Source organism: Carya illinoinensis, chromosome 6, assembly GCF_018687715.1.
Source record: "Carya illinoinensis cultivar Pawnee chromosome 6, C.illinoinensisPawnee_v1, whole genome shotgun sequence".
Lineage (NCBI taxonomy): Eukaryota > Viridiplantae > Streptophyta > Magnoliopsida > Fagales > Juglandaceae > Carya > Carya illinoinensis.
The window spans coordinates 26,903,906-26,926,208 of NC_056757.1; the positions used below are offsets into that span (position 1 = coordinate 26,903,906).

At 36.1% G+C, this 22,303-nt stretch overlaps 1 protein-coding gene across 2 annotated transcripts; it reads left to right on the top strand.

Annotated features, from left to right (window-relative positions):
* The first annotated feature begins 16,029 nt into the window (after positions 1 to 16,029).
* Positions 16,030 to 21,248, top strand: LOC122313896 (single-stranded DNA-binding protein WHY1, chloroplastic-like). 2 transcript variants are annotated; one of them, XM_043129193.1, is made up of 7 exons: positions 16,030 to 16,417; positions 16,809 to 16,927; positions 17,047 to 17,139; positions 19,250 to 19,344; positions 19,763 to 19,836; positions 20,371 to 20,459; positions 20,845 to 21,248. In XM_043129193.1, exons 1-7 carry the CDS (start codon positions 16,198 to 16,200, stop codon positions 20,962 to 20,964), a joined length of 810 nt encoding a protein of 269 aa, XP_042985127.1. In that variant the 5' UTR covers positions 16,030 to 16,197; the 3' UTR covers positions 20,965 to 21,248. The 2 variants fall into 2 exon arrangements, with proteins under 2 accessions (XP_042985127.1, XP_042985128.1); XM_043129194.1 differs by having other exon boundaries at positions 16,032 to 16,417; positions 16,827 to 16,927.
* The last annotated feature ends 1,055 nt before the right edge of the window (positions 21,249 to 22,303 follow it).

Sequence of the window (22,303 nt, forward strand, 5' to 3'; positions counted from 1 at the left end):
CTCCTTATATTTGTAACCCCAATCCCTATTGCGGACCACCTTAGTCGCCAACAGTTGAGGAGAAAGCTAGACTAGGTCTTACTTGAAAGAAATTAGCTTAGAATCTAGTGTGACTAGTTCTGGTCCTGGGAAATCACTTCCCCTTAGTATAGGCCAACTCAAATTCCAGGCAATTTGCTTGTCCCAGGATCTAACCTTCTCCTATTTGCACAACAAGGACTTGTTGAACTTCACATGCTTCTCCCCCGACCATGTCCTCTGGTCTGAATCATCTTTTCTAACAAATTTTTCATTCTCAGGCCTGGTACGATCACAATCTAGGCTCAGGTCTCGATAGGACTTCGTGGCTCGCTTGATCGCAGTAGCGTAATCCTAAGAGTGCTTCCTAGTCTCCTCCAACTCTACTTCCTGATGGGTTAGCCATCTCGCCTGGTACCTCGCTTCTCCTCCAATAGCTTGGTCTCCAGGTGGCAGCAAGTTATCTCCTTTTGTGATTTTACTAGGTTGCTTTGGAGGTATGCCACGACATTATGGAGAGTAGAGATCTTCTTTTGACAGCGACATTACAGAGAGTATAGATCTTCTTTTGAGCATAGGCAAAATCAGCCTCATCCTCATCCCTCTCAGTCCTTACCTTGGTGACCTCTCGATGAGACTAGACTATGAAAGTCTGCAACACCAAACCTCATCTTCTAACTCACCCTCCCATCAATAATCCAAGCCCAATGCAAATTGGTTAATAGAGGTATAATAAAGAAAGAAAATTAGAGACTGGAAAAGGAAAAACTTACCAAGGCTAGAAATTTTCTGAGCTTATCGACCATAGCACACACAGACTTAGCCAGGGCTTTATACCAAATCTAGAAAGTCGGGACCCAAAAGGCCCTATCATCCTTGAAGAACGACACCCTCCTTCCAGAGAGCCTCGACTCAAAACTCCCAACTGCTTGAGTGTATAGGAAGAAGAGGGAAAAATAGCCTGGGAAGGAGGGTCCGCGCTCCCATCAGTCGTGAGCTCAATCGGGGTCTCCACGGTACCCCTATCAATTGTCGACTCAACCAGGGTTTCTAAGGCAACCACATCAGCCAACTGCTCACCCAAAGTCTCTACACCACCCTTAGGAGGAGTAGATGTCATTGGCTCCTCCAAAGCCGTCGATGAAGGACCTCAGGCTTGGAAGAAGAGTTGAAGAGCATCGAATGTATGGAGACCCCGTCCTCAATCAGATCCATGACCAAAGGGTTGTCTTTAGACAAACCCCTAGGGTCGAAGGGAAGAGTTGGCATCTCACCACAAGACATAGTAGATGGGGCAGAATGAAGAGAGTGGGCACCAACAAAATCACCACCAAGTGATGTGTCTACAACTGAATCAAAGAGCACCCCAGAAACAGTAGTACATGCCTCGACGTCACCCTCACAATGAGTAGGTGCCTCTAGGACATACACAGTTCAAGGAAGTTCGAGTAAAAAGCCATCTTGAGCTCCTTGCCATCATGGTTAAGTGTCTTGACCAGTCCCTACACCCCCAGCAGGGTGGAATGCTGATCCAACAAAGGAGATAGAGTAGTGTGTAGGTTCGAAGGACCTTCAAAACCCTTCATCATCGCTAGGGCCGCCTCTGTTTGCTCAAGGATCATATTAATACTATCTGAACTTACAGGTTCCCAGTGAGTCGATCCACCGACCCCTAATGAAGGCTAAGCCCTTGGAAGATGGCTAAAACCACCAAGAAAGGGGGCACTTCCTGCTCGGACTCTAAGCTATTGCATGCTCCTGTTGTCTCCCAGACTGCCTTGTACTCAATACGAAATTTATTTCCCTTCCCCTTCATTGGAGTGTCAGAAGGCTATTTTTAGCCATGAAAGGCGAATGACTTTCTTAAGAAGTGTGATGACCCAGACTTAGCCAAATCTTTGTTCATATTTTGTTATTGGGCTAAGATGGTAGAAGATACTTAGGAAATTATGGACTCGATGCATTAGGCATCTAAGCTCAAAAAAAGGTCCATACGTTTTGGCCAATAAATAGGAATTAGGGTTTGAAATCCTAATTGGGGCCTAGGGTTGAGAAGGGAGGTGCCACATGGAGGGGCAAGACCCTTTAATTTCCTTATAAGCTCATCATTTGGAAAGCTAGGGAAGTGGCATCTTGTGTAGCACACACATGACACTTGGCCAACATGCACTAAAGGTTTTAAAAGAAGAACAGAGTTTGGAAGAAAATGGAAGGAAGAAAGTTTGGAAGAAAATGGAAGGTTTGGTCACATGTAGGGCACACGCCATTTTCACCTACCACTTGTCACGTGTCTCACATGCACAACTCACCTTTATTATTATTTTTTTTTGAAAGTGAAGCATTATTTCCTTCATTCGATAAACAGACAATTACAACTTCTGACTTGAAAATACAAGCCAAAACTAACAGTTCATGATCCCCAGCCCACAAATTTCTTTGTGGCTAGTAGGGTCTTGTCTCACACCTCCAGACTAACAGTCTGAGAGACAGGCCTCTAGACTAAACGTCTAGGAGACACACCTCTATCTTAGACTATAGACCACACAACTCCCCCTCCCAAGGAGTGGGGTATAAACTCTACGGACCCTCGGTCCTAGAGAGACAAATTCTACGGACCCTAGGTCCTAGAGACAATGTTTCCTAATACTCCCTAATACAAACTAAAAAATACATACTAATCAACCCAAAAAACACAATACAGAGAAAATACAACTGGACTGATGAGGACACCATGGGCCCAGCCCAACAAACCTAAAAAACCCTAAAAACAAGTGGGCAACATGTGGACTATAAGGGCTGAAGGACACACAAAGGAACAGCTAGAGTTTCATCTCTAACTCTCCCACCGCCCCCCTTCTTCTTTCTTTTCATTGCTGTGCAGCATTGATCTGCCGTGCCAACCACACAGTTTCTTTCACGCACATTGATCCACTGCCAAAACCAAAGAGAAGGATGGCCAACGGCCTTTCCGTCGTGATCCAGCACCTTTGCTCGTACCATCAGTTCAAATTGAACAACACTCCTCTTGTCGACAAGCAGTCCTGCCGTAGCCTCACCTCGCCTCACCATAGTCCATCCCCGTCAGCCTTGTGCCATCAAAACAGGGTGGCCAGCCTCTCACCCCTGTCCAGATCCTCCCCCCTCGGTGAAACCACCGTGCCTCTGTTTGCATCTCCTTTGCGATGTGCCACCCAACTTTGGGGTTGCGCTCGGGAGCAGTTCCTATTTAGTTGCAGATGTTCTTCACCTCAGGGCGGCTCCGTATAGAGAGCAAGAACTGCATAACCACCAGCACCGACTGGAAAAACAAACAAAAAATACCCAAAAACCAAACAAAAGACTGGAAGAAAAAGTAAACAAAAAAAAGTAAACCAAACAAACACAGCTAATGGGGGGAGGGAGGGAGGAGCCGAGGCTCCCACCTACCTCTAGACGTGGCTTCCGATTATCTATCTAGAGAGAAGGAAGAGATTCTCTCTCTTTTCCCTTCCGTAAATGGTCTCCGATCCATAACTCACCTTTAGGTTACTTTGTATCTGGATGTGAAAGTAGGCAAGGGGAGTGAGAGAAACTATAGTTTTGATAACTCCAAAAGACCCACATGCCACCCATAGGATTTTGGCAAAGTCCAAGAAAACATGTGCAATGATTTGAGATAGGGTTGCACGCTTCAAATGAAAAACCAACCACCTTTTTAACATTTGTCATGCATACAGAAGACCTCATTTGAGTTAACTACCTTTTTTACGCTTGTCATTAGCTTAGAGGACTTCTAGAGGATGAAGTTTTCCGTTTCAATGGGAATGTGCCACGTGTCTTTCATGTATGACTTTTCTATAAGCATGAATGATTGAGAAGTGGGAGAGTTGCATTGGAAAGAGGCGAAAACCTATACCCTAGGTTTCTTTCACCAACCCACATTCCCTTACTCAAATGCCACTTGTCACTCACTTTTCAAAACCCTAGAGAAAGAACCATGGGGAAAAGGAAAAGCTTACTTGGAAAAGGGACATGCACGCCCATTGAGGTTTCCAGAAGAATCTTGTGAAGGGAAATGCATGAGATGGACAGTTAGGGCAAGAGAGTGTACTTGCCACCCACTAGGAACCAATCACACATTGCCCTAGGTCTAGGAAGAAGAAAAAGATTTTCTTAGGGAAGTGAAGGGTTTTTTGGCAACCACCCACACACACACCGCACTTGCCACATGGCAAGCATGCACATGTGTAGTTGTTTAAGATTGATTTAGGGTTTGAAGAATGACCCTTTTGCTCCTAGGTTCAATGAACCTAGACACATGAATGAGTGTATAGAAGGAATTAGGGTTTCGGATTGATGAAGCCACATGCCACTTGTCTAAAAAGATCATTGGTTTCCCAACACAATCTCATCACGAGGAAGAGGAAAGGGCACACGGCCAAGATGCCAAGTGGCATCCATGCACCAAGACCTTTGGTTTTCCAATGAGGGATGAAATACCTATAAAAGAGGGAGGAGCCAAAATTGGGAAATCCTTTGGTCATTTTGTGATTCTTCTTTTTTACCACATGCCTACACTACTCTTTCTCACTTTCTACTATTTGCTCTCCACCCAATCACCTACCTTTTTCTTCCAACCACCATTCCAAGTACACTAAGGAGTAGAAACACCATCCAAAGAGGAAGAACACATGAGGTAAGGACCATTCACTCGTTCCTTACACACACACACACATATAGCCAAAGAGAGAAAACAAGAAGAGGGTTTCATATTTGATGAGTTTTTCAATGCACACGTGCACACACACACCCTCGAGAAGGCTAGGGTTTCTCTTCAAGAAAGAGATAGAGACCCAAACCACCACTTGCCTTAAGCACGTGAATATGAGACCTTGGAAAGGAAGGAGAGCCATGGCCATTATACTTAGTTAAGCTAGGGTTTTATTTCTTCATGAGGTTCGGATTTGAGAGTGGAGTCTGAATGTTAAAGAGCCCTTCTTGCCATGGTAATGAGTTTCATGAGCTATGAACACGACACACACTCACATAGGAGATTAAGGTTTTCAGATGACCATGTCTAATGAATCTTGATATGCATTTTTTCAGCTGGCTAATTGTAATCGTTAGATTTTTGTAAATAGACCTTCGTAAATAGACCTTCAACCTACTCTTGGATTATATGTGTATATGACGTGTGAACTTGCATTGCTTGTTATTTGATTTGGGTGAAATCTCTTGTCATGTTATATATTCAGTTTTACCTAAATATGTGTCGCCATGTTGATTGTTGGATCTATATGATCACGTTACCATGTTTTTTGATGATGTATTATTGAATAGGTTAGAAATCCTAAGCTCATGTTATTGCCGAAAAACTATGTTTACAAGTGTTTATATGTTTTGGCCAAGCATAGTGACTTATGATGTGAATTATTTTTAGCCTTTGTTACTTATTGAATGCCATTGTTTAAATGAGTAAGTAAGTATTTGCATGTTCTAATATTCTCAAGATGTAACGCAGAATGTATATTGTTTTAGTATGATTACATGATATATGATGGCACGATTCTCAGCATACATGATTACATGATTCATGAAAAGAGCAATGTATCATAAGTCCATGTCACATGTTGTGCAATGTTTTCAAGAAATGAGTCCATGAATGTTTTGTCATGGCCCCAAATGTTAGGATGAGAGAATTGTCACCACCTAGATTTTTCTAGAGAATTTCATAACCTTCTAGAGTCTCCTAGTCCTTTGTAGATTACTCTTGAATCTTGTAGAATGTTCTAGAATTGTGTAGAGTATTATAGAATGGTGTAGAACCTCTTAGGGAAGGGCCTTATAAACAATTCTAGAGTAGTGATCTAGAAAGTTCTTTACCCTTGGATTGGTGACAAGTGTCACAATCCTAACCATTCTTTGTATCAAGAGTCCCTATAAATAGAGGGAGTCTCATTTGTGTAAATCACCAAGCAATAAAAGCAAACAAGTTTTCTAGAGCTCCTCTCTCTACTTTCTCACTCTAGATTTGTTCTCTTTTGTCTTGAGTCATTTGGAAGGCTTACTTAGGAGTTTTGTGGGGACAAAACCTCCTAAGGCTGCATGGGTCGAGTGAAGAAATTCTAAGTCCGTGACAGAATGCTCTAGTGGAACTCCTCTATCCGTGGTAGCCCCTGGGTCGATGAAGTACAATCAACAGGCCTCGAATGGATCCTCGTGGAAATGATACTGAAGTGGGGTTGCACCTAAAGCTAGTGGGTGTCATGCAGTGAAGGCGAAATATGCGAACTGTCGTAATAAGTATGTTAAAGAATATGACGTAGTCACCTCGGTCAAGTGGGTCATTGGATGATACGGTAACTAGAGGGGAACACATGATGCATAGGGGAACCGTGAGGTATCCAACCATATGAAATGAATAAGGAATTGAGCTCCAAGACATGATATGTGAATGACTAAGAAATCGAGATCACATGATATGTTATATATTTAAGAACCAAATATGAAAAGATGGAAAAAAATACATCTTCTTGGAAAGGTCAGAAGGTTTATGTTATTTTGCAAAAGTCAATGTTGCATAAATCAAAGCTCATGTCTATAAAGTCATGATGGTTTGCTCTTATATACTTATGTTATCTGTTGTATGTTACTTGTTTACTTACTGAGATTTCTCGAAATCTTACTGTAGTAGTTTTCAATACCACTCCCCACCCAAAATGATAGAAGTTGTTACAGGACTGCAAGAGGACGACCATGAGGAAGGGTAAAAGGCCAACAACTTGGATAGTTATGGAGACCCCGAAGAGCCATGAGAGCTCATTGGAGCCATCCTTACTAGATAGGCTGGAAGCTGCCAACCAATTTATTACTGAAGTTTTGCAGCTCTTCGAGGAGCTAAGAAGGCTTTTGAACAATGATAAGGCCGAATAGGGATGACCTTGTAAGATTGTATTTTGAAATGGGAACATGGAGATAGTGGTAGAAAAGAAAAGAAAATTTTATAAGATTTTTGTGAAATCAACTTTTGATGGTCCCTTGTTTTGGGAGATTTTTTAAAACAATATTTATTTTGAAGTATTTTAATGAAATTTAAAACCTTTGGGATGCTTACACTTCGATACCATATAGTTAAGAGAATTTTTCTGCTACGAATTACTGCATACTGCTAGATTATTAGGTGTATTGCATCTTATCTGTCATGTACGAAAGGTATGTAACCTTAAATTTACATGTCTCGATACCTCAGTCACCATCCAATCCCAAACGGGGGCTGGGGGCGTCACAAGAAGTGGCGGCCACTAACGCATGATTGGTCTAACATCACAAAAAATTGATCAATGTTGGCTCTAGTTAACATAGCATTAGTCCAAACTTCCTCCTAGTGCCCCCTCAACCCAAGAATAGACCATCCTCAAATGAGCCTTTTTCCAATTAGACAAGTTCAGAGAACACTCATTGTCGTCCAAAACAACTCCCCACACGACTCAAACGGAGAACTCTTAATAGATGTTCTCATCGATGGGAAATTCCCAACCACGACCCCATAAGAAAAAAACCTTTTGAACCATTCCTAAATGCAGGAAAAGTTGGGTTCCAAACAGGTGACTCAGTACTTACTAAAGGAATTGAAATGGCATAGGTTGCCATCATGGTGTTGTACCCCGTGTGTAAACCTAGCAGTCAAATCGAGATAATCTTCACCCTTGGTTCCCAAGACCATGCGCCAAACAACAGAACACAATAATAAGATCCTCCATGCATTGGGGTAAAGCTACGACAGAGCCAATGCTAGGTAGTACAGGATGTCCCATATAGGATGACAGAAAGGAAGTCGTAGGCCATTGAAAAGCATGGAGGAGTGCAGTGCGACCTTCTCGGCAAACCCCTTTGATTCAACGGTCCCATGGCAAGCCCTTAAAACTTCCAAAATAATAGAGTCAAGCACTCCAAACGGACTCCTCACCATGTCTAGATCTGACGAGGTGCTGATCTTAAACTAGTGGCATCCCTCGAAATACAGAGGGCTATCTTGAGCAAAAGTCTTAGAATTTCGGGAAGACCCCTCAGGGTGGGATAAGCATGAGCCCTAAGATGAGGGATGAGAGGAATTTTTAGGTGCCACTGATAGCCAAAAGAAAGAATTGAGGAAGAAATGATAAGGTTTCTCGAAAGAGGGTAAAAGACAAAGAAATGGAAGCTGGGGATTTTCGAAAGAAATGTAAGATTGAGAAATTGGTAGAAGGAAAGAAGTGATAAAGCCAAGACTGGGGTTGATATAAAGGGTCAGTGTTGATTGGATGACTCCTAGTGGGAAGGTGATGAGTGTCATTGTTGGGGAAGTGTACACTTACAAACAATGGATACGAAATGAGCCATTATACGTTATGGATCACTAAAGCGTAACGGGGCAAAAAAGAAAATTCTCACCGCACTTGTACAACAAGAATTTGCGGGGTAATGGAAGAGGGTTTCATCCCCCACTAGGTTAGGCCCGATGCACCTATAGAAGGCCCAAAGACCAGAATATAACTAACCCATCAAACGGTAAATGAGAAGAGGACCCAAACTAGCATAAGGAGAGGGAAAAACTTTCACACATGCATGCCTCTCTCTGGATAATTTATGGGGAGCCACACCACATTAAATGATCTGATATGGGACATTGATGGAAGATCTTGAGATTCTATTCCTAATAGCATAAGGCTCCACCGAACCAACGGGATATAAAAGCCTAAATGCTTATACAACTCATATTCACGTGTGTGTATTTCTTCACAAACTCTCTCACAAGAGGATATAGTAACTTAGGCATCAGAGATATTTTTGGCACTCTAGCCACCAAGCTTCCTTGATACAGGTCGACCGAGAAGGTTGGTGGGGTGCAAAACACGCCATTAAAGTAGGATAACATACTAAGGCTACAAACATCTTCATACAAAAGCAATTATTGAAAGGAATGGAAATGATGTTCTTTATTGAAGGGAAATGAGGAAGGGAGGCCTCACTGATGTTCTTTATTGAAGGGAAATGATGGCATATGGTAGAGATAGAGGTTTTGGTGTAATTATTGTTTCATAACTACTGCCCTTGTTTAGAAAGGAGTCGAATCGAGTACTATATTGATCATAATCTAAGGCCAAAGGCCATTTGGAATGTCCCAATAAGGTGCCTTTTATTGGTCTATGCCAAATCCCACCTCCCTTTATAGTCTAGTTGATTAGTTGCAAAGCCGATTCAAGGGTCAGGCGACTTAAGACATTGTCTAAGGGCTCTATATCCCTTGCAAGGGTGGCAATATGTAACATGATCTATGAGCTTAATACAAACACGACAATAAATTAGCGGATTTGGTTTTGATATAAATAGGTTCAAGTAAAAACGACTTGACATGTTAAAACACGATTAAAAATGTGTCAATAACATGTCAACTCACTTAACCCGAAAATCAATCCTCATAACCTGTTTAGATTGTATTTCAAAATTACAATTTTATTATTATTGGGTTGTAATATTGGTATTTTTCAATATGATTATATTTTTATTATTGTAATTGTAATTCTAGACCTGTGATCATATTTGTTATTGTAAGGTTTGTAATATTTGTTTTATTATAGGTTTAATATTGAAAAATATTGATATTTCTTATTAGTAGGTAGTCTTATTATTTTTTTTAGATATTGTGGTTATTAAAAAATATAGATTTTAATTTTTATGTGAAATTATTTTGATCAGGTCAAATGAGTTATGCTTGTTAATTCAACTCATGTACATAAAATGGGTTGCGATAAATAGTGTCGTATTGACCAATTTCTAATTAATTATTAAACTAGTCAAAACGAGTGACACAACATGATCCTTTATTTAAATTAGTTGGTTTATGATTTGAAAGTTTGATACATTTAGCTTAATGAATCAGGTTCGAGTTTACTCATATAGTCGAATATACATGACTTAACACGATAAAAATACGACCTATAAATATGAATTGTGATCCTTAAAATTCTCATGCAAGACCTTTAAAATAAAAAATATTTTTTTAAAAAAATGGATTGTTTAGCACAAGAAAGCGATTCCGCCTTGTAATGTTAAAAAAAGCTAAGCTAATAAGGGAATGAAAGTTGATAAAGTTTTATCATCAATTGAGTTGCAAGTTTTTCATGCAGATGAGTTACAATCATACTACCTATGATATTTTCTATGATAAGGATAATGGTAGGTGGTGTATGAGATCTCACATTATTTGAAAATGAGAAGTTCTTGCTCTTTATAATTGTTCTAATGCGGTTCTGATTGTATCATTGACAAGTCATTTTGGAATATACACTATGTGGTTTGCGCCTTCAATGGAGGCTTTACAAATGGTATCATTTGGAAATTTAAGGAGGGGATTGTGATACCTCACATGATAAGAATAAGGGTAAGTGGTGTATGATATCCCACATTACTTGAGGCTAAGAAATTATTACTCTTTATAATGGTTCTAATGGGGCTCCAATTAGAGTTGAGCACCAACAGTTTGGGAGTTAGAGGGCCCTACCTTTGATTCTAATTTTGACTTTGTTGGAGGTTGAATCCGACCTTCGACTCCAACTCCAATTCTTATAGCCTCCGATCCGACTTTGACTTGCCGAATCGGAGTTAGATTTGAGATTTTTTTTTTTAGCCCACTTGAAATTTCAATTTAGCAATTTTGGGCTCTCACTAATCGGATTTGGGCTTCTATATTTTAGTTTTTTTAAAAAATATTTTTTCAAATTTCAATTTTATTAAAACATAACCAAAATTGCAAAAATAAATCATTCATACAAATTAAAAACACATAACAAAAACGACAAAACTAAACACAAAATTAAATCATTCACTAAAATCACTACAAGTTAAAAAAAATTTAACCAAAACTACAAAACTAAATCATAAAATTTAACCAAAACTACAAAACTATATCATTCACTCACTACAAGTTAAAAAAACATAACCAAATTTAGAACTAATTTGCTACAATAAGAAGTTACAAACTTACAAGCCAAAACTAAGACCTTACAAGCCATCAAATATTGTTAGTTGTTCCCAACTACAACCAACAACACAATTTAAAAATCCATGTTATTGTCTCATTCCAACAACAAACAAAACCAAACAAAGCCAATAACATCCATAATTTATCATCCATCATCTGATAAGGATAAGGGTAAGTGGTATATAAGATCACAAATTACTTGAGGCTGAGAAGTTTTTACTCTTTATAATGGTTCTAATGAGGCTCCAATTAGGGCCAAGCATTGACAATTTCAGAGTCAGAGTACCCTGACTCTGACTCTGACTTCGACTTTGTCGAAGGTCAAATTTGACCTCTGACTTTGATTCTTTTAACTTCTGATCCAACTCTGACTTGCAAGATCGGAGTCAGATTTGGGCTTTTTTTTCTTAGCCCATTTGAAATCAATTTAACAATTTTGAGCTCTTACTAATCGAATTTGGGCTTCCATATTTTAGTCTTTTTATAAAAATATTTTTTTTTTCAAATTTCAATTTTATTAAAACATAACCAAAATTTCAAAAATAAATCATTCATACAAATTAAAAATACATAACCAAAACTACAAAGCTGAATATAAAACTAAATCATTCACTATAATGTCTACAAGTTAAAAACATATATAACCAAAATTACTAATCTAAATCATTCACTCACCACAAGTCTAAAAAACATAACCAAATTTAGAAGTAATGAGTACTAATTTACTACAATAAGAAGTTACAAACTTACAAGCCATCAAATATTGTTAGTTGTTCCCAACTACAACCAACAACACAATTTGAAAATCCATGTTATTGTCTCATTCCTACAACAAACAAAACCAAATAAAGCCAACAACGTCCATAATTTATCATCCATCATCCATCATCTATCATCCCAAAATATTCAACCAACCCATCATCCATCAACAAGAAGTTCTCATTCCAACCAAAAAAAAAAAAAAATGTTGTTCCCATTCCAACAAAAGAACCAATAAAGTGAGTGCCATTCCAAGTTGTGACGGAAGAAAAAAGAATAAAATTAGTGAGGAAATAAGATACTATATAAATTTATAAAAATAACACATGAATCATAATGAAAAAAGTAATCTGTATTGGATCAAGAATGGCAATGTGCTTGAGTTAAAGAGGTAATTTGCTTCAAAATTAATATGCAAATATATAAACAATGATTAGTTGTAATTAAGCCCACAATAGCCTTCTCAATGATTGAAATCAATAATGAGAAACAAAACCAACAACAGATCGGCAATAGTGATTAAAATCACTCAACTATGCTTTCCAGTGATTAACAATCCATCAACAATGATTAAACATAAAATCTAAAAATCTAAAAATCAGACTCGGGTGGGTTGATTACTAAAAACCCATTTTTCATTTGAACTACGAAATCAAATCAGTAAAAGAATGCGTAAGAAAAAAAAAACTCACTCTAAGAGTCTGATTCAGTGATATTGAAAGAGAGACAGAGAGAGGTGACGGGGACTGTTGTCACCTTGCAGCTTGGTTAGCCTTGAAACCCTATAATATTTTAGAGAAAATAAAACATCAAAACAAAACAAGTGAACGTCAGGAGAAAAGGAAGACAAAGAGAGCTAGGTGACTGGAGACAAAGGAGAGATAGGCGATGGGACTCAGGAGAAGAGAGAGGGGCTTACCTAGGTGAACACCAGGCTGGTTGAACGCCGACTAGGAGTTGAGGCTAAACCACCGTTCTTAACTTCTTGCAGCTAGGGTGTGTAATTGGTTCGGTTTTAGATAAAATTTAAAACTGAACCATTATGAACCGATTTTGCATTTTTATTTTCAAGAATCGATTTCGCACCCGTTACCCCTCTAAATCGGTTCGGTTCAGTTCAATCCAGTTTTTCGGTTTTAATATATTATACTGATAATATATTGTACTATATTATAATATATAACATAATGATATATTATAGTATATTATAATATATAGTAATATAGTATTAGTATAACTATTAATACAATAAACTATAGTGATATTATATTTTAAAATTTAAAATTATATTAATTAGTAATTTATCATATAATACTAAACTATTTTATTAATTATATATTATATATAAAAATTATATATTATATATAAAAATAATATACAATATGAAAAATTAAAAAATATATATGAACCGATTCGGTCGGGTCTAGTTCAATTTTAGAAAAAGAAAAATAAGAACTTGACCGATTTTAACTGGTTTTAAGAAATATAAAACTAGTACCGAACTAAACCAAACTCGGTACTGGACCAAACCCCACCTATTCCATCCGGTCCGGTCCAATTTACTGGTTCACTGGTTTTTTTTTACACCTTTATTTGTGAACAAAACAGAGTCAAAACGAAGCCATTTTTTGTTTTGGCCATTTTGGGTGGGTTGGCCTGCACCACTACAGTGTATTCACTGTATTGGCCCAACATTTGTATTGGGCCCTTTTTTTCCTAAACCCTAAACCAATTTTAAAGAATTAATCTTTGTTTTAGTCATAAGTTTATTTATTTATAGTTTTTATAAATTTTTTATCTCTAAATTTAATTGTTAGTATTGATTATTAACAATTACTATTTTACTAATATTTATTTATATGTTATTATACTATAGTATTACATGTTATTATACATTAGTGTTTATACATAAAAAATTAGTATTACATGTTTAATGGTAATTTTATGAAAAACAATAATTGAAGATTCAGGTGGAGAATGTTGAGTTTGAAGAGAACAAGGTATTTCAAAAAAAATAATTGAATCTGTGTCTAGAAAGTCTTACAATTTTCTCGACACAAAATGATTATCCATCCACATTAAAGCAAGTTCACCAATTCTTCTTTTCTTCCTCAAAACAAAATTAAATTGGATTAAGCAGTGGGAATATGTTATCAAACCTCATCTCTCTCTCAAAACTATTATGTTCTTAGACCGTCAAATCTCTGTCAAATGGTAGAAAAATATAATTATGATAATGTTTTAAAAATATTTTAAAAATTACCAAAGCCCCTAAAGTTCTAGTCTAGAGGAGTAGATTTTAAGCTCAATTAACATCCATTATCAGCAAAAACAGACTTGAAGAAATTAGCTGAAACTAACGTATCCTAGATAAAATATAATAGGTATATAATAATAATAATAATAATAATAATAATAATAATAATAATAATAATAATAATAATAATAATAATAATAATAATAAGCGGTATAATCGATCATATGCATGATATCAATATATAGAGGCGGTATAATTGACCATATGCATAAATAAACATAAAAGATGGAAATTATAGATGATAAAATTAACTTCATTAAAAATATAATACTTACGAGGAGATTAATTTTCAAAATGATTGGAAGCAAAAAACATGAAATAAGTCTTACACGAGAGAATTTTGAAAGTGAGGATTGAGAGAATAAAGGGCTTATACATTAGTATTATATGTTATTGTACATTAATGTTTATACATTAGTATTAAATGTTATTATATATTGATTATTATACATTACTAGTATATATTATTATACTTTAATTATTATACATTAATATTAAATGTTATTATACATTTGTTATTATACATTAGCATTACACGTTATTATATATTAGTATTACATGTTATTGTACATTAATAATTTAATATCACATCATTACATGGTAGTAATAGTATGGTGTTTATATATACTAAAATATTATTGCTCAATTAAGTCTATTTATATTATAGTATAAGTATATTTAATAATAATTTTCTTATACTAGTATATTATTGAATTTAACTAACTATATAAGATATAGTTATATAAAATATATATGATTAATATATAAAAAAATACATATATATTTTTTTTTATAAAATATGTACAATATCGGAGTCAGAGTTGGAAGGTAAAGTTGGAATCGATTCAATGCCACCTCTAACTCCAACTCCGACTTTTTAAGGAAAAAACTCTGACTGGAGCAAGAGCGGAGTCAGAATTAAATTGTCGGATTTTTGCTCAGCCCTAACTCCAATTGTATCACTGATTAGTCATTTTAAAATAGATGTCTGGTTTGAGCCTTCCATTGAGATATTATAGTCCCACTGCAACTCCATCGTGTGAATGTCACATCCCCATGACAAAATAAGTCGATATTATCTTTATACATATGGAAGAGCGAAACATTTTACCAGATTGAATTACCAGTTTTTCGTTCCAAAGAGATTCCATATTACCAATACCACCTTAATCTCTCTTATGCAAAGAGCATTGACGTTAGAGTAGGCAATTCTCCTTAAGTTTTGGCTAACTGAACCCAAAAGTGATTTGCATTGGATTAGGTATTTAATAACATCTAAGCTTTTAGCTATAGTAGCTCAACATTATTTGTAGATCAGCAATAACTTAACCAGTCTATGATATTTTTCTCATCTTAATTCATCCCATTCCTTGCACAAGATTGATTCAAACATCTACAAATTCTTCCAATTATCTCCATCTCTCATTCAATCCAAATAGGGGTAAAATAGGAGTAAAATATACGTTCAGATAATTTTATCGATTAGTTTACTTTGGAAATATAGGTAAATAATAATAATTTAATTAGAACGATACTAGCGTTATGTTATTAATTATAAAGTTATTGTGAAAATGCATATTATAAATTATGATAATTAAAATAAAATATATTTACTTGATTAAAAAATATAACCAATAAATTTACAAAATATGACAATTTAAAAAAAAAAAGTAAAAAAATATGACAAAACTCAGGCCTACAACTGTAGAATATTTGTCTTACGTTTTGGTTAGACAGTTTAAAGGAAATGAGATAAAATATTTTATTAAAAATTAAATAAAATATTATTATAATATAATTTTTTAATATTAATTTTATTTTAAAATTTAAAAAAATTAAATTATTTAATATATTTTAAATAAAAATTTTAAAAAATTATAATAATAAAATAAGAGGAGAAATCCTATATTTAAATTTGGATAAATAAAGAGGCCATATATCTCGTTTGTCCTTCAGTTTGCAGTGCCACGATCCCTCGTGCGACGCGGCGCATCTATGCCAAACTGAGACCAACGTAGCATTGCTAAAATTGTAAAACGGAGGTTTCAAAGAAAGCATAGCCGGGAAGAGTGAAGCAGAAACAACAGCAAAGAAAGGAGCAGGGATGCTGCGACTACAGTCCCTATCTTCGCCACTAGCTTCTACGCAAAACCCTAAACTCCACTTTAACCCTTCACTTTCAACCAAACGCATCGCTTTTAACCCAAGCATCTCCACCAAGAAACTCTCCCTGAACTGCCGCCACTCCCAGGACTTCGAACGGCCGAGGTCCGCCACGGCGTCCGCTTCAAACAACTCCCTTGCTTCAGAGACTTCCGGAGGAGGTTCTTTCACTATTCCTATTTCTTTTTCTTTCTTTCCTGGTAAAAAAAAAAAAAAAAAAAAAAAAAAAAAAAAAAAAAAACTAGCAGAAAAGTATATATAGAAGCTCGAACCTCTGTTTGCTTGCCGAGGAAGAACGTAGGAAAAGCATAATTTCTTAAAATTTTGGTCTCTTAATTCTCTTAGTTTTTTTTTTTTTTTCTTCCTCGGTATTCTCGGCGACCAAATGGAGTGTTTATTGAATTTCTCAGCCTAGCTTAGCCTAGTTTGATTGTTTCTCTAAATTTGTTTGATTTCAGCTACCATTTGTAATGATTAGAATAAGACAGACCGAAGAGGGGGTTGAGTTAACATTTCTAAGTTTAAAGCGTTGATAATGGAATTATGGTTTGGTTCGCTTTGTGTGTATAGCGGGACCATTCCCGCCCAGGTATTTTGTGGGTCACTCAATATACAAAGGGAAGGCAGTCCTTACGGTAGAGCCCAGAGCTCCCGAGTTCACGCCTTTGGATGTATGTTTCATTGAAGCTTCTTTAGGTTATTTTATTTTTCATATTAGAAACATGTTTCTTTGAGTTATTAATGATTGCGGAAGAGGGATGCATCTTGTGATGATTTGTATTGTATGCAGTCAGGGTCACTCAAACTCTCCAAGGAAGGTTTTGTGCTGCTTCAGTTTGCTCCTGCAGCGGCTGTTCGGCAATATGATTGGAACAGAAAGCAGGTGATCTTCATTTTTTTGTTACTACAATAAAAATGTTGAAGTTATGGGAGATGTTAGGTAGTGTTGTGAAATTTTGCGCAATCTGAATTTCAAAGGACTTTGCAAATGGTGTGGTAACCTTTGTGTACATCCCAGGGTCAATGATGGTATTTTGTTGTAACTCAATTATTGCCTTCTGAAGGATTGATTCAAAGATTGACGATGTAATTGTGCAGCAATGTTTTAGAACGTCTTTTCGTAATGATTTAGAACTTTTTTGTATATCAATGTTTTAATCTTTCTAATGCTTATTGTAACGACCCAAGGAAAGTCCAAGAAACATCTGGGTTCATACTCCAAAATTACTAGTCAAGATTACAATTAAAGCCCCTTGAATACCATTGAAAGAAATTAGAGCCCCTTGGAATCATTAGAAAAGGCAACAACTTCTCCTTCCCATTTCCCAAGCAATGTATTACAATTTTCCCCACTTAAATTTTCGACGTTCTTGTCTAGTCATTTCAATATCATATGTGACATGACTCAAATCCTACCCTTTTGGTTAGGATTTTCTATAATGCCATTTATTATGACTCAAGGAATGCCCAAGTAACATTTGAATCCATGCTTCAAAAGAACTTGTTAAGGTTATAATTAAATCTCCCTGGAATCATTATAAAGGGCAACAATTTCTTAACCCTGGGGTTTGGCTCAAGTGGTAAAGGCCTTGATCTGGGCAGGATGATCCCTCCAAGTCTAAGGTTCAAATCCTCTTGGGTACAAATAATTTCTAGAGGCCATCAGACTGGGGAAACTTCCCTTTGAATTACTCGAGGTGCATTTGTGGTAAACTCCTTGCTAAGGGGTGTGTGCACCCTCGAGATTAGTCGAGACTTTGTTCTCGAACACTTGGTGCTAATAAAAAAAAGGGCAACAATTTCTTTTCAAGAAATGTGGGATCCCATTCACCACCTTACTATACTTAACTTGGGGTCTTACAATTACCTTCCAATCCGCGTGGCTTTTTAAAACATGGAAACCTTTACATGGGCTTCCTTTGAGATTCTTTTAGAATGTTATTTGTAGCAAGTGTGTTGGCCTATTACATTTATAAGAAACAACATTTATTTTTGGGCCAATATATGAATATTATTTATTAAACACTTTCCATATACATACTGGGCATGTGCTTGTGTGTTTGTGTGTTCATTTAAAGTTAATGGGGCTACATGGTCAAATTATTCAGCCTATTATGTTATTCCTTAATTCTCTGCATGTTTGGGTCTTGTTGGTATGTGTCAATTCAATTTCAAGCACTGTCTTCTTGTGGGGTTAATCTATAAATTTACATTTCGTTAAGAAAAGATCCTCTCTCTCTCTCTCTCAAAAAAAAAAAAAATGTATTTCTATTTATAACTTGTGCCACTTTTTTCTATGGCAAAAATCTTGAAGAAGAACTTGAGCTTCTTCTTGCTTGTGTTGTGAACCCTCTTCAGCTGATGCTAGTTACAATGTCGTCAACAGTTGCTTATTATTTAACATGACATTTACTTATCAAAAAAAAATTATTTAACATGACATTTATTATGAGTGTATACAAGTTGATAAAATGTGAATTCTTTGGTGATACCCTCATATGATAAGATTGAGGGTAGGTGATGTATAAGATCCCATATTACTTGGGAATGAGAAGTTCTTGCTCTTTATAAGGTTCCAATGGGGCTCCAATTGTATCATTGACTAGTCCTTTTGGAGTATAGGCCATGTGGATTGGGCCTTCCATTAGGGTGTTACAAATGGTATCAGAGCCTATCCCAACCAGAAATGTGGGACTTGAGCCGTGCCACCTACAACAGACAGACCCGACAAGGATGTCGAGAATTTAAGGGGGGTAGATTGTGATACCCCCCATATGATAAGATTGAGGGTAGGTGGTGTATAGGATTTCACATTATTTGGGAAGGAGAAGTTCTTGCTTTTTATAAGGTTCCAATGGTGCTCCAATTGTATAATTGACTAGTCATTTTGGAGTATAAGCCATGTGGATTGGGCCTTCCATTGGAGCGTTACATCTTTGCAGATATCTTAGGGGTTCAAATGCAACATGATGCTTTGATTTGTTTGAATGTAGGTATTCTCACTATCAGTGATGGAAATTGGAACTCTTGTTAGCCTTGGCACTAGGGATTCGTGTGAATTTTTTCATGATCCTTTTAAGGGAAAAAGGTACTGCTTACTCTATGCCTTTCAATTTCTACGTGTGGAACATGGAGATCAAAGATAGCTTTCTGGTGCAAAATCTTCCCATGTGCTGTCTAATTGTTAGTTTGACTTTTTTAATGATTAATGTGAACTTTAGATTCTGATCGTGTTGCTTTCCTTTATATAAAATTATAGATCCATTTTGACCATACTATGAATACATCCATCTTCATCTTCTATAATGATACAGATGCATGAGTGAAGAAGGTTGGTATTCTTGTAACAATATGTGTTGTATCGATGCACATAGAGATATGCAAGGACTTGCCCAAGTTATCATTGATAAATGTTGCATTGCTCTTGTTGATGACAATATGAAGAGTTAGTTTGCATAAGCTTTTGCTGTTGTGTATTATGTATAGAAGGTTGTTCTGTTTTGCAGTGATGAGGGAAAGGTCAGGAAGGTGTTGAAAGTGGAGCCTCTTCCTGACGGTTCTGGCCATTTCTTTAACCTTAGTAAATCTCTTTTTCATCAAGTATTGGCAGTGAGCATTTGGATATTATTTGCTTTATAATGTTATAATTATATGTGATGCGTTAGTTGTCAATTTTTTTGAAGTTGCGGAATGGTTTATTCCAAATTCCACCAGTGTACTGCAGATAGAGGCTTTGTTGTTTTCAACTTTTTCCTATTTGTTACCATAGTCATGTTATAATATTTACTATAACTTGATAAAAGTATCTCATTTCATCAAATGATGTGTATGTGATATATTAATAGAAATTGGGGATCCAATATTTTATAAGAAGTTAGTTTGTCATCGGATATTTGCTAACTAATCTGTATGAGATTTTAATAATTGATCCTTATCAACGACCCCTATGCATCCATATCTACTTCCTGATTGGAGCCAGAAGGTGTTTGTTTGTGGTATTTTACTTGGATAACAAACTAAGTTCAAGTGTATCATTTTTTACCCATTAAGATTTTGAAGTAATTAATCTGTGTAACTTGCTCCATATCTTATTTTTTTATGCCATATTTTGAAGGTGTTCAGAACAATATTTTAAATGTGGATGAGAGCATTTATATTCCTATTACCAGAGCAGAGTTCACTGTCCTCAACTCAGCTTTTAATGTATGATATTCCTCTCTCTCTCTCTCTCTCTCTCTCTCTCTCTGTGCATGTTTTTCTTTTTATGCGGGAGAAGGCTGCATGAACCCACACACATGGACATGTTTGGATTGTATGTGTGGGAGTAATGGCAGTCTGCTTGCCATGATGTCAAAAGACATCTGAAAGTTGATGGATCTCAAAGGACACTTGGGCAAGACTGGATTTGATCAGAGATATTAGTGAACAAATAGGCTGGTTTTAATCCTTGGCCATGTAGATCTACTGCATCTTAGCTTGATTTCTTGCATTTACTTGTTGCTCTTCTTCTTTTTTATGCGAAGTCTGTTTTGCATGCAGAGTATTTCAAATTTCTTATAATTTATGGTACCCTTTTTTTTCTATGCAGTTTATCTTGCCATACCTTTTAGGCTGGCACGCTTATGCAAATTCAATAAAGCCAGATGATACCAGCCGTGTGAATAGTGCTAGTTCCAGATATGGGGGAGACTATGAGTGGAGCAGATAGTGGATATTGCGGAGTTTTATAAAACATGGTGCAGAAGCCTGTTAATTTCAGACCTTTATGTTTTTTGGGTGATCATCCTCATGTTAGATGAATTGATCTGAGACATTGGTGGGTTCCCTACCCCCAGGTTGGACGGAGGACAGAAATGATATTGAATCAACAAAAAATGCATTTCTTAATAGTGTAATTACAGGGATCAACAGGTAGAAAAGTTTTGAATGTTAAGAGCTCTATTGGAATTGGATTAATTCATGATCAAGTAAGTACAAGTTCGGATTACATCAGTTGGAATGATACCAGAAATTCTAAAACGTTAGTCGATGCTATTGTATGTGATTTGAAGATGATGCCATTCTAAAAGAATAGATTAAATCGAGAATCTTGGGCATTATTAGAATTCTTAAAATCTCGTGTTGAGTCTTGCAAATCAAGATAATTTGGTTTGGGTTGGGAAGTGATCTCATATTATCTCATCATTATAATTTTTTCAAATTCTCATACAAAATATAATACACAATTTAACTTTTTTAAATCTCAATTCAATTTTTTTAAATCTCAAAAAAATAATAAAAATATTTTATTTAACTTTTATTTTTCATCTAAAATTATCTCATCTCATCTTTAAATTCAAACCAGGCTTTATATGATAATATTATAAGAAAAAATCACAGGTTTATTGGCATAAGAGCGCTTATATATTAATTATACTCTAAAAAAATTAGTAAATAGTACAGTTGAACTTCCTTAAAATCATTAGAAATTATATACAATTACAAAACTTCTCCCTTTGAAGAAATGCATGAGAAGATATTATTTATCACATTTCCTATACTGATCAATCCTGGATCAAAAGTGTGAGATGCGCAAACCCGATTGTTTAGCTCGGCCGGGTTGCAGGCCTAGGTGACGATATTATCGACAGTCCACAGTCATCTTCATGAGCAATTTGTCTATTTTATTAAACACTATTCTCTCTTTTTTTGTTGTTGTCAATTAAATTATTAATAGATAATGGGATTCTAAACACATGCAAGTGATTACAGCCACTTGCGTGTTTTGTTTTTTTTTTGGTTCTTGGCCACTTGGGTATGGTTTAGTAACTAATTAATTAGAATCAGCCGAAGGTTTTAAGGTTTCGATTCCAGCTGGGGACCATCATGTCATTGAGCTGTCATCAACAGCATATAATTAATTAATATATCCTACATTATGATCTTAATCGATCTAATAATCAAAATTAAAGTTCATTGTACGGGTGTTCAAAATTCTTTTGACCGATTTCCGCTCCGATTCTAACTTTAGTGGAGTCAGAAGTTTTAGAAATCGGAATCCGATTCCG

Coding starts and splice junctions, on each gene's coding strand:
- LOC122313896 (XM_043129193.1), top strand. CDS start 16,198: ATGCTGCGACTACAGTCCCTATCTTCGCCACTAGCTTCTACGCAAAAC. Junction 16,928..17,046: donor CCGAGTTCACGCCTTTGGAT/GTATGTTTCATT, acceptor TATTGTATGCAG/TCAGGGTCACTCAAACTCTC. Junction 19,837..20,370: donor TGGCCATTTCTTTAACCTTA/GTAAATCTCTTT, acceptor CATATTTTGAAG/GTGTTCAGAACAATATTTTA.